Source organism: Crinia signifera, chromosome 3 (genome assembly GCF_055691185.1).
Source record: "Crinia signifera chromosome 3, ASM5569118v1, whole genome shotgun sequence".
Lineage (NCBI taxonomy): Eukaryota > Metazoa > Chordata > Amphibia > Anura > Myobatrachidae > Crinia > Crinia signifera.
Genome location: NC_139219.1, coordinates 45,685,193 through 45,699,084, shown reverse-complemented (window position 1 = coordinate 45,699,084; position 13,892 = coordinate 45,685,193). Strand labels below are relative to the sequence as shown.

At 44.8% G+C, this 13,892-nt stretch overlaps 1 protein-coding gene across 1 annotated transcript in view; it reads left to right on the top strand.

The window, feature by feature from the left end:
- SRBD1 (S1 RNA binding domain 1) overlaps positions 1 to 13,892 on the top strand; it is a 211,172-nt gene that overhangs the window by 67,497 nt on the left and 129,783 nt on the right. Inside the window, exon 15 of the mRNA XM_083175725.1 lies at positions 5,659 to 5,766. Within this exon, the coding sequence (XP_083031851.1) occupies positions 5,659 to 5,766 (108 nt within the window). The remainder of the gene's footprint in view (positions 1 to 5,658; positions 5,767 to 13,892) is intronic.

The following is a 13,892-nucleotide window of genomic DNA, read 5'->3' as shown; positions in this document are numbered from 1 at the left end:
ACAGTAGTCTCGCTATGATAAGACAGTAGGCTTGCTATGGTAAGACAGTAGGCTTGCTATGGTTAGACAGTAGGCTTGCTATGATAAGACAGTAGGCTCGCTATGATATGACAGTAGGCTCGCTATGATAAGACAGTAGGCTCGCTATGATAAGACAGTAGGCTTGCTATGGTAAGACAGTAGGCTCGCTATGATATGACAGTAGGCTCGCTATGATAAGACAGTAGGCTCGCTATGATAAGACAGTAGTCTCGCTATGATAAGACAGTAGGCTTGCTATGGTAAGACAGTAGGCTCGCTATGATAAGACAGTAGTCTCGCTATGATAAGACAGTAGGCTTGCTATGATAAGACAGCAGGCTTGCTAGGATAAGACAGTAGGCTTGCTATGATAAGACAGTAGGCTTGCTATGGTAAGACAGTAGGCTTGCTATGATAAGACAGTAGGCTTGCTATGGTAAGACAGTAGGCTTGCTATGATAAGACAGTAGGCTTGCTATGGTAAGACAGTAGGCTTGCTATGGTAAGACAGTAGGCTTGCTATGACGAGACAGTAGGCTTGCTGTGATAAGACAGTAGGCTTGCTGTGATAAGACAGTAGGCTTGCTATGAGAAGACAGTAGGCTTGCTATGATAAGACAGTAGGCTTGCTATGAGAAGACAGTAGGCTTGCTATGAGAAGACAGTAGGCTTGCTATGAGAAGACAGTAGGCTTGCTATGAGAAGACAGTAGGCTTGCTATGACGAGACAGTAGGCTTGCTATGACGAGACAGTAGGCTTGCTATGACGAGACAGTAGGCTTGCTATGATAAGACAGTAGGCTTGCTAGGATAAGACAGTAGGCTTGTTATGATAAGACAGTAGGCTTGTTATGATAAGACAGTAGGCTTGTTATGATAAGACAGTAGGCTTGTTATGATAAGACAGTAGGCTTGTTATGATAAGACAGTAGGCTTGTTATGATAAGACAGTAGGCCTGTTATGATAAGACAGTAGGCTTGTTATGATAAGACAGTAGGCTTGCTATGAGAATACAGTAGGCTTGCTATGATAAGACAGTAGGCTTGCTATGATAAGACAGTAGGCTTGTTATGATAAGACAGTAGGCTTGCTATGAGAATACAGTAGGCTTGCTATGATAAGACAGTAGGCTTGCTATGATAAGACAGTAGGCTTGCTATGACAAGACAGTAGGCTTGCTATGACAAGACAGTAGGCTTGCTATGACAAGACAGTAGGCTTGCTATGACAAGACAGTAGGCTTGCTATGATAAGACAGTAGGCTTGCTATGAGAAGACAGAAGGCTTGCTATGATATGACAGTAGGCTCGCTATGATAAGACAGTAGGCTTGCTATGATCAGACAGTAGGCTCGCTATGATCAGACAGTAGGCTCGCTATGATCAGACAGTAGGCTCGCTATGATAAGACAGTAGGCTCGCTATGATAAGACAGTAGGCTCGCTATGGTTAGACAGTAGGCTTGCTATGGTTAGACAGTAGGCTTGCTATGGTTAGACAGTAGGCTTGCTATGATAAGACAGTAGGCTTGCTATGATAAGACAGTAGGCTTGCTATGATAAGACAGCAGGCTTGCTATGATAAGACAATAGGCTTGCTAATAAGACAGTAGGACAGTTCTGCTTCTGGGTCGCCTTCACGTAGCTGCTGCTAGTGCCCTAGGCTGTGTTGTGGAGTCTGTTTGGAGTGTGGGCCTGGAGCTGCAGCTCCATCAGCCCATTTGTAAATCCAACCCGGCTGGAGCTGCTGGGCTGCGACTTTAACCGGAGGTGAATTTTTTTTTCACATACAGGGGGGTATGCAATCCGGATCACGGCTGTTGATCCCTGCCGACAGCCATGATCCTGGCCCGTTTGCAGTTTGATCGACCGCAGAGCAACAGGCAGGATTCAATGTCCCGCCTGCCGCTCGGCGCAAAGGGGGCGTGGCCGCAAAAACGGCCATGGATTGGCTATCTGCGGCCGGAATCACAACAATCCACATCCGTTATCGGCAGAACGCGCCTGACAGCTTTTAAAGTCGGGCCTGTTCTGATCCCTCTTCAATGCTGTCTTTAGCGGCAGCATTGAAGCGGGACCTACCGATGTTTCCCACGTCGGAAATAGCGGTGGCATATTGCATAGCCCCCACAAAGTCGCAGATTAAGGTCAGCTGAACTTGGCATTAGGAAAAATTGCTGCTATTGGGATCAAAGCCCTTTTTGTACCGATGCAGTCACACAGCGGATGGCCAACATAGCAATACACATTGTCATTTTCCAGTAGTTTTATTTGTGGGAATAAGAATAGAGCCGATCAGCGAAGCTCAGTCACCTAGGATCTGGTGCACAAAGAGGGGGTATGTCACTGAAGCCACAGGGTAAAAAGACACATCTGTAGTTAGACATACTTCTCAATTGCCCCTATTGCGGTAAGACATTTCAATTTATCAGGCACTGTTCTGGCACCGCACCCCAAGCACGATGGTATGGAGGATAGCCAAGGTGGAAAGTGCTGGGTATGCCCACAGCATGATAAGAAAGGGAGCATGGCAAGCAGCAACACCCACAATTTGTTGACTTTGTCCTCAACTTTGTGGCTAAAGTTACTGGCTGTATTGTATAGTTATTATATCATTATTACTGTACTGTATTGTATAGTTATTATATCATTGCAGCCAGTTTTGTATAGTAGTGAAGAGCACCTGGCATCAAGCATGCTGGGGTTGAACTGTGCTGGTCCTTAGTTATTTCTGTGTGTAGTGCTGGCAAAGAGCAGAGCGAGTGTGTAGGGGTCAAGTTGAGGCTTATTATAATCAGTCATGACATAAAATGGTGCACTCATGAATTGCACAGGTCCTGTGGCTGACTTTAAGCCTGCATTGCAATTGATTTTGATCATCCGCAGAACCTGTATAAATCTTGATTGCCCCGGTTTAAAGGGACAGTATATTAAGCCTTATTATAGTAGAATTTTCGTTGAAACACAATGAAAGCAGCCATTTTGTAGCAGTCATGAGATTACAGCCGGTCAATTAATTTTGAATGAGTCATGTTAAGCCCTTTGGACCGTTAATGGAGTGGGTTTTTTTTAAGCCTTTAACAATTCTTTTTTTTTTTTTTTTATCTAATATTCAGAAATAATTATAGTATTGTAATAGTCTTTCCCGTTGAAAGGCGAATGGAGTAATTAGTTCATGATTTCTTTCACATATTGATTTTTCCATGTGGATACCATTTTGTGCAGGTACATTGTCTCATCGCATTTTCTAGCTGATAATTTGAAATAGGTTAATTTTCTGGGCAATACACGATAGCGCAGTAATAATTAGATCTCAGGTAATTATCATGTTTCCAGGGCAATACCTATCAAAACTAAGTTGCATGGATAATTGGAGAGAAGCTACTGTAATTGATCAATTACGTGTTAATTGAATTGACCTGTAGTTTTGTGGTCTGCAGTTGTCTGTAATTGTGTTCTCCCAATACAGTCATGAAAACTAGTTCAATAAATAGATGTACTTTGGTTGTTTAAAATTATACATAGACTTAATTATTTTGTATTGGCTCTTCTTGGTGAAGGTGAAAGCATCTTCTGTCTGTTTTAATTTGGAAATAATAGTGAATAGTGGGGTATTCATCTTCTAAATAAATATTTTCTTGTGTGATGTGGATGTTCATCTTCATAACATTACTCCTTCAGTTTGCCTTCAGTTTTGTTGCTCCCTCATTTTTGGAATATTATAGTTAGATCTTTAGGTGCAACCATGGTTAGAATGTGTACTTTTAATTTCTCAGAGTCACATCACATAAAATATATATGCTTTGCCTACCAGAGTACTGCAAAATATACAGTACATGAGGACCTCCCCTCTCCCAGAGTGCTACCCCATGTACAATCTACATGTTGACAGGCCCTCTCCCATAGTGCCACCCCATGTACAATCTACATGAGGACCTCCCCTCTCCCAGAATGCCACCCCATGTACAATCTACATAAGGACAGCCCCTGTCCCAGAGTGCCACCCCATGTACAATCTACATGAGGACTCCACCTCTCCCAGAGTGCCACCACATGTACAATCTACATGAGGACCACCCCTCTCCCAGAGTGCCACCACATGTACAATCTACATGAGGACCCCCCCTCTCCCAGAGTGCCACCACATGTACAATCTACATGAGGACCTCCCCTGTCCCAGAGTGCCACCACATGTACAATCTACATGAGGACCTCCCCTCTCCCAGAGTGCCACCACATGTACAATCTACATGAGGACCCCCCTCTCCCAGAGTGCCACCCCATGTACAATCTACATGAGGACTCCACCTCTCCCAGAGTGCCACCACATGTACAATCTACATGAGGACCACCCCTCTCCCAGAGTGCCACCACATGTACAATCTACATGAGGACCCCCCCTCTCCCAGAGTGCCACCACATGTAGAATCTACATGAGGACCTCCCCTCTCCCAGAGTGCCACCCCATGTACAATCTACATGAGGAACTCTCCTCTCCCAGAGTGCCACCCCATGTACAATCTACGTGAGGACCTCCCCTCTCCCAGAGTGCCACCCCATGTACAATCTACATGAGGACTCCACCTCTCCCAGAGTGCTGCTCCATGTACAATCTACATGAGGACAGCCCCTTTCCCAGAGTGCTGCCCATGTACAATCTGCATGAGTATCTCCCACAGTGCCACCCCACATACAATCTGCATGATGACCTCTCTTCTACTTGAGTGCCACCCACACTCCTACAACCTACATGAGGAACTCTCCTCCCTGAATGTCACCCCGCATACAATCTACGTGAAGACCTACCCTCTCTGAAAGTGACATTCCACACAGTCAGCATGAGCACCTCTGCTCTCCCAAAGTGCCACCCCACATACAGTCTACACAAGGACATCCACTCTCCCAGAGTCCCAGCCTACATACTGTACAGTCTATATGAGGACCTTTCCTCTGCCAGAGTGCCACCCCACATATTATATACATGGGGACCTTCCCTCTCCCATAGTGCCACCCCACAAACAATCTACATGAGGACTCCACATTGGATACAAACTAGACGAGTACCTCTTTTTCCCAAAGTTGCCACCTTGATTACATTGTATGAAAATGCCTCTCCTCTCAAAGAATACCACCATGTACACAGTGTTCACAAGTGCATCTCCTTTTCCACATTGACACCCTGTCTAAAGCCTGCATGAGAACCTCTTCTCTACCAGGATGCCACCTTGTATACAATGTTCACAAGAATCCCTGCTCTACCAGGTAGCCACTCAGACTACAGTCTACATAAGGACCTCCTTTACCCCAAGATATATTTCTTGCAAAGAATGACACCGCCCAATAGAATCGAAGCAAATTCATAAACACTAGTGACTGTCCTAAACCATTGGTTCCAAGGTTCTATCTCTTCTGATGCCAGTGACTTTTATTGTGATATAGTTTGTCAGTTGTAAATGTATCCAAAATGTAATATGGGTTTGATAAAATGTTCAGTTCCATTTACTTAATTTCTTTCTATACATTTTTTGCTGCAATTACACCCACACACCACTATAGAAATCCTGAAGCTGCCCATAAGTAGGAGAACTTAATTTCAAGGAATAATTACAATAACTTTTATTTTTCTTTCCATTTCAAGCTGTTACACAATTGCTATTGGGAACGGAACAGCATGCAGGGAAACGGAGCGATATTTTGCTGACCTAATTCAACGGAAATTCTTTACACCTCTGAATGTTGTCTATTGGTAAGAGTTGTCTTATTTATGATCATTTCTCACTTTTCTGGTTTAAGAAATTTTCTTTTGTAGAAATAATAGTGTCACAGCAGTGATGGTTCCAGCTGTCATGTGTGAATAAAAGCGTTTAAGAAATGTTGTAGAGCGTTGTAGAGTTATCCGCTACTACTACTTGATACATTATCACACTACCGTTGACCAATGTCCGTTTTTAAAACTTTTTGTAAGAATATTTGCAGAATATTGGGGCAGTACGGATGGTGTAGTGGTTAGCATTACTGCCTCACAGCACTGAGGTCATGGGTTCCGTTTCCACCATGGCCCTAACTGTGCACCCAACAAAATTAACCCTAGAATGTCTGTGTGTGCGTGTACATGTGGTAGGGAATATAGATTGTAAGCTCCACTGGGGCAGGTATTGATGTGAATGTTCAAATATTCTCTGTAAAGCGCTGCGGAATATGTGTGCGCTATATAAGAAACTGTTAATTAATAAATATTAGCTAATGCTGGGGCAGATGTGTTAAGCCTGGTTAAGATATAAAGAGCGGTATTCAATGCCACCAGCAAGCCACTGACTGTGAGCTATACGGTGAGCAGAGTATTTAAGACCAACCCCTTAACTCGCCCTTTCCACCCACGCTGGCTCTTTTCAGTGAGGTGGACACGGCGAGTGCGGACATCAAAATGGCGATGCTCGCCCCAAAATGCAGCGGACTCGCTGCATTTGCGATGAACCTGGCTAGTGAGGGGGCTGGATGGCAAGGGTGGCTTTTCCTCATCGAAAATAAGCCATCCTCGCCGTACAAACCCCCCTCGTCGCACACCTCAAAGTGGAAGGTGACACAATAATTAGATCGACAGTGGGAAGGTTGATGGTCAAAAGGTCGACTTGAGGTGGTCTCCTATTTGTTGGTGTGCCGACAGGCATTATTTCATGACCTACAATCCACTCGGGCGTGGTGGGAGAGTAATATAGTCTAAAGCAGGCATGTCCAACGTTGGCCCTCCAGATGTTGCGAAACTACACATCCCAGCATGCTTTGCCACAGTTTTGCTATTAGAGAATGCTAAAACTATTGCAAAGCATGCTGGGATGTGTAGTTTCACAACATCTGGAGGGCCAACGTTGGACATGCCTGGTCTAAAGCATGGTGAGCACAGCGGTGCACTCAGGACAAAAAACCCCCATGAAAAACTATTGTCGACCTTTTGACTGTCGACCTTGCCATTGTCGACCTAATGCTTGTGTCGACCTTTCAACCCTGTTGACCTTAGCCATGTCGACCTATTTCATGTGTCAACCTAACCCCTTTTCGACCTTCAGTGGTCGACCCAATGCATATCAAATAGACAATGGTGTGTGGGGCCTGGCACTTTAAACTTAACATATCTTGGGCCAGACTAAGCTTCAACAGTGATAAAATGGAGAGTGTTAAACAGCCAACCAATCAGATCCTACCTGCCATGTTACAGGCTGTGTTTGGAAAATGCCAGGCAGCAGCTGATTGGTCGGTTGTTCATCACTCTCCATTTTATCACTTTTGAAGCTTAGTGCATCTGGCCCCTGGGCTTAAATCCTCCTCTATACCACAGCTAATTCATTTTAATTCAGCTGCCTATGGAGCTGGGTTTTTTTTAGGCTTTTTTATTGCTTTATTTTTTTTTTTTATTACTCTGGTAGCAGACTTTCTGTCAGTCTGCCTACTACTGAAGACAACCGCTACACCCACCAGAGTGATGTATCTGGACTTCCAAAACACATCATTTGATGCTGCAGCTCCTTCTATGCATTGGTAGGCTTTTGGTAGCAGGTAGCGTTTGTTCTTAAGAACTGCAGTTGCACCTTAAGCCTCCTCTCTGCGGTTCCCGTGGGATCCGGACGAGGCAGAATCAAACGATTTAACACCCCTACTCGAGTGTGTTTTGGTTTGTAACAAGGAAATATCTTTGGTGCACTCATCTATGCGTCCAATTATATTATTTCTACTCATTTTTACTTAGGCCAGAACTGCTGCCTGGTTGCTGTACTGTGGTGACATGGATGACCTGCGCTTTATCACACTGGATCTATGCATACATTAAAACAGTGACTGGCTTGGCCTTAGGGCCAGATTCGGTACCTCTCGCGAGTGGCTTAACGCTGCCGGGCTAAACGGACGAAGCTCCACCGCCCACCCCCTCCGAATCCCCTCAGTACCATTCCTTATTATAAGCAGTTTGGTTTAGTCGATTAAAGCCAGAGTAAACCACTGTCTAATTGTTGCCTACATCGTTCCTTTCTGAGTCGCTGTTTGTTGCCATAGATTGCAGCTAAATCAGGATAAAAGATGGTGCTGTGCGCCAGCAGCTCTCACTGCCCCGCCTAATCTCCTGCTTGATTATTTTCTCACATACTGTATCACACTAATGATGCCTCATATGGGACCAAGATCTGTGCAGCATGTGCTTGAAACATCCCAAAGAGACCAGTTATAAGTTATGGGCCAGCTTAATGTTCTGGTGACTTTGGCTCTTCATGGAGAGAGCTGTCTAGTGTCGGTTGGGATCTCGCCATAGATCTCGGTTATATATGGGTGCTAGGACGTTGCTAAATACAGCAAATAATGTGGGTTTTAGGGCAAGGGAACCCTCCCAAGTGCTAGAAGAGGGGGATTCAGTAAGCTTACTGAAGTGACAAACCATTGAAGTGTAAACTATTGTTTTTAATTAACCCCAGAAATAAAATGACCCTTTCATTTTAATGTTCAACTTAGTAATTATAAAAGGATACAAGCAAAAAACTCTAATGCTACCCATACACTTGTGAGATACTGTATTGCATGCAATCATTCGATTTCAACCACATCTGTTCCATAAATTGAACGATTGTACGCATATTTTAGGGCCCATTCAACGCAATGCGCGGGCCCGCCGCTGAATGTTGCGTCAATAGATATTATGTGCTGCACATAATGTCTATCGAACTGCAGGAGCGACGTGGTTTTGAACCACATGCGATCGCTGGAATGCAATCCACGGGTGGGGGGCATAGGGAACGCTTTTGGGTTTGGGGAGAGGGGCCCGGAGGGACTGCTTCCAGTGTCTGTCTGTGTAGTTCAGCGCTGTGAAGGAGCGCTAGCGGGCAGCGGGGGTCAGCGGCGGCGGCAGAATTGTTTAAAACACTGGCCAGTACTCTGATTGAGCCGATCAGAGAGCCACCTGTGTTTTACATTTTTTGTATATTCTGCTGCCACGCTGACCCCCGCCACCCGTTAGCGCTACTTCATAGCTCTATGCTACTCTGCCACCCTCTTTCAGCACCCGATGTGCCATCACAAGATGGGGGGGCAAGCTAAGCACCAAAGTAAGCTGATGGGCTGCCCCCAGCCTCCGTGCCGTGGTCCGAGGTGAATGGATGCCACACACAGGCAGCATCCGCACTTGTCGACGGTCATTCGTCGACCACTATTTCTCGACAATCCAAAGGTCAATGCTCCAAAAAAGGTTGACATGAAAAAGGTTGACATGCTGTTTTTGATTTTTTTTTTTTTGTGATGATGTCTTATTTATACTATTATATTCCCCCTCCATATCCACTGGGATGGGAAAGTATGAACAAGTAATTTTTTTTTAAAGTGTGAAAACCTCATTGTGCTTATGTTGACCTTTGGCCTGTCAACCACTTTTTTTTTTTTTTTTTACCGAATCCCTGTAGAATTATTATAAGATGAAAAGAAAGCTGAGTGTTCTACAGTGTTTATATTTTCTATATGTATATTTTCTATTATCTATTGCTAAAAGCAACTTGCAACACATTTGTCCTCACTAAAATGATGTAATCTGAATATGGTTTTCCTCTTTAGTCATTTAAGCCCAGACTCCAAATAACAAAGTCATAACAGGGACCTTTTATGTTGTTATGGGTTCCGGTCCCTATACTGCAGCTGTAAGCATCGGGCTTATATTCTGGTATCAGGGACCTTATATGCAGGCAGAGCCGGCCTTAGGCATAGGCCAACTAGGCAATTGCCTAGGGCATTTGGAATGCCTAGGGGCATCAGCAGCTTCTGCTGATTAAAATGATATGCAGCATGCCTATTTTGTGTGTGTGAGTGAGGCTGTTAGCGGCTGTGCGAGTCCTGTCTGCGGGTGGGTTGGTTGTGCAATAGTGTTCGGCATATGTGTAAGGGGCATTATGTGTGTCATGTATAAATGCATTAATAATGTGTGACATATGTGTAAGGGGCATAATGTGTGTCATGTGTATAAGGGCATTAATAATGTGTGACATATGTGTAAGGGGGATTATGTGTGTCATTATGTGTATGAAGGGCATTAATAAAGGTTGGCATAATTTGTAAGGGGCATTATGGTTATAAGGACATTAATAAGGTGTGTCATGTGTAAGGGGCATTACTGTGTGGTATTATCCGGGGTGCCGAGAAAAAGGGGTAGGGGGTACAAATTACCCAGGCCAAAGTCTGATGGAAGGGCCCAGTGGGGGCCCCGGGCCCCGTCCCCTTAAGTGACAGCAGCAGCTGCAGCTCTTCTCCTCTGCCCAGCAGAGTACTATTGTGTGGCCATGCCCCTTCCCAGCAAGAACACACCCCTGTTTGGGCTCCGCACCGAATGGGTGCGCTGTTTCTATTTAAAATATTGCGGGTAGGAGCACCAAAATGATGACTGCTATGATGAGGGTTGATGATGCTGGGAAAGGGGAGCAGGGTCAGAGACGGAACTAGTGGCGGTGCTAGGGGGCAACAGTCAAAATCTTGCCTAGGGTGTAATTTAGGCTAGGGCCGGCTCTGTATGCAGGGCACTGGACTGTATATGGGGCAGGCTCAGCCAAGAGCTATATGAGGTGAACAGTTGAAGGCATTAAATAAAACTGTGACATCTAGTGGTAACATTAATGTTAAAAATGGAAAAATTCTGTCATTCTATCGTCTCAGTATTTAATCTAGGATCACGGCTGTCGATCCCTGCCGACAGCCGTGATCCTGGCCCGTTAGCGGTCAGCCCAACAGCTGAACGACAGGAGAGATTCAATGTCCCGCCTGCTGATCGGCACAAAGGGGGCGTGGCCGCGAAAACGGCTGTGGATTGGTGAGCTGCGACCGGGATCGCGACGATCCACGGCCATTAGTGGCAGAACGGGCCCGACAGCTTCTAAAGTCGGGCCCGTTCTGCCGTGAACCCCGCTTCAATGCTTTCGCTAAAGACAGCATTAAATAGGGAGCCGATGCTATTTCCCCCTTCGAAAATAGCGGCGGCACATTGAATACCCCCCACAGTGTCTTTCTTTTCTCTCAAGAAAAGATAGAAAAAACAAATGGGTGTGAAAGCTTATAATTGTTATTTGTAACAACTTACAGTATATCAGCTTGATGTTATTTGGTGGTGAAAGCAGGTAGTTCAGAATCGGGGTCATGTAGCAATAAGCTGTATTAGGTGTTGTGAATACACACAGAGCTCAGATTTCTGCACCTCAGCCGCTGGATGGAAATCAGTATTATGGCCTTTACAGCAGAACCCGGCTCCTCTCTCTCTCTCTCTGTGCTGGATTTCTATGTATAGTGACTTGCGTCCAAGGCTGCTGAAAGTTTTATTAGACTTCAGAGATGCAATGTCTTCTCACCTGACTCGCCACGACAGGACCAGTTCCTGCATCCTGTCAATACACCAAGTGGGGGCAGCCACAGGTAACTGTCACCTTTAGGCCTGTGAGGTGTCAAAGCAGCTTTTCTCTCCTCTCACCGGTGTCTGAGGACGTACATTTCTCCCCAGGACGAATGTGCAGCAAGCAGCTTTGCTCTGATCTCAGAGCCTGACTCTGGGTTTGATGTAACAGGCTGTGAGGTTTTGCTCTTTTCAAACGAACGGTCTCACTGCAAACCTCTGTGTGGCTCTGACATGAGCACACGCTAGCGTTGTCTTTCCTGCCTCCTAGCATCACGTGTGAAGCTAAAAGTCTTTGACACCTGCCATTTGAACCTTTTTCCTACTGAAAAATGTCATCATTTTCAGACAAGCTAAAGACAGCTATCTGATGGTTCTCCCTCTTATAAGGATGTTCTCAGGGCATGGTTTATAGATGAATGGACAGGAGATGCAGCTCTGCACAGACTCGCATTACGTAGTGCCTGGGATCTAAGGCTGCCGTCGTTCGGCTGAGTTACTGTGCACACGAGCGGCTTCTCTCTTCACTCAGTGTTTTGTGATTTCTGCTCTCCAGTGAACGTCTGCTTCACCTGTCACGGAACAAAGTCACACTTTATTATTACTGACGTCCATGCAGAATTTGACAGGTGTTAGAAACAGCAAGTGTCGCCCGGGCGTCTGAATAGTTTTACAGGTTGTTGGAGTGAGCTTTTTAGGATACACTGGTACATCTCTATGGAATCGTTCCATTTCTTGTTTTATTTGACAATAACTTTTAAAGTATATTTATTTATTTACAGTTTCTTATATAGCGCAGCAGATTTTGTTGCGCTTTACAATTGGAAACAGTGAAAAAACAAACTTGGCAGTAACAAACCAACATGGAGGTAGGAGGGCCCTGTTCGCAAGCTTACAATATATAGGGATAATAGGAGGGATACATAAGGGTAGGATTCCATAGCATGGCAGTCCCATCAGATTACAGGACAGTCCTGATGGGATGCAATTAGATATGAATGCTACTGGAGGTTATGTGGGAGTTTTGGAATATGATAGGCTTGCCTGAAGAGGTGAGTTTTCAGGGAACGCTTGAAAGTTTGGTGGCTAGAGGAAAGTCTTAATGGGGGTTATTCTCGTTCACTCTTTCTGACAAATTCCTTCTTAGATGGACAAAACCATGTGCACTGCAGGGGGGCAGATGTAACATGTGCAGAGAGAATTAGATTTGGGTGAGTTATTTTGTTTCTGTGCAGGGTAAATACTGGCTGCTTTATTTTTACACTGCAATATAGATCTCACTTTGAAGTAAAACCCCCACCCAAATGTAACTCTCTCTGCACAAGTTGCATCTGCCCCCCTGCAGTGCACATGGTTTTGTCCATCTAAGAAGGATTTTGTCAGAAAGAGTGAACTAGAATAAGGCCCAATGTGAGGGGAAGGGCATTCCATAGGGTGGGTGCTGCTTGATGAAAGTCCTACATCGTGACTGGAATCTAGTAATGAGTGTGGATGAGAGATGCAGATTTTGTGCAGAGCGGAGAGATCAATTTGGGACTTTTTTTGAGAGAAACAAAGAGATATATGTTGGTGTAGTCAGGTTCATAATATATGTAGGGCTCCCAGGTGCCCCTATTTCACCAGGAGAGTCCCAGAGGCTGCCATTATAAAACTCTAATTGGAAGGGAACATTTCTTAGACTCTTCCTGCAATTGGACAATACGAAAAACATAACCGGTTACAACATCTGTTTCACTCCTTTATAGAGTGAACAAACATTATGTCACATTTAGAGTCCACATTGGTTGCAAAATATATGGTAAGGTAAATCATAGGGATACCACCACTACAATCCATTTTAAATGCTGCTGGTAGGCTGATCTTCCTTGCAAGATGCTCATCGTCTGCTGATCCGATCTGCCAGTTCCTCCATTGGTTACCTGTATCTTACCGTATTCAGTATAAAACACTTCTACTAGCATATAAAGCTATTAACCATACTACACTAGCATATATCTCTGCACTTATCACAAAATATCTCCCATCTCAACCACTCTGCTCTGCACAAGATCTGCGTCTCTCTTCTGCACGGATCACTAGCTCCCATTCACTATTACAGGACATTCATCGGGCTGCTCCCATCCTATGGAATGCCCTTCCACACACAATAAGACTCTCCACTAGCCTCCAAACTTTCAAGTGTTCCCTGAAAACTCACCTATTCAGGCAAGCCTATCATATTTAAGTTCTACATGCATAACCCTCTGAGGCACTTATGTATTATATAGCTTCCCTTCGGGACCTGTAACTTGGTGGGACTGCTATTCTATTACTGGTGCCTGTCCTTGTGTTTCCCTCCTATATCCCTATAGATTGTAAGCTTGCAGCAGGGCCCTCCTACCTCCAAGTCTGTCTGCTGTAACCCAGTTTATTTCATCACTGTCTACTATTGTAAAGCGCAGCGGAATCTGCTGCACTATATAAGAAACTGTAAA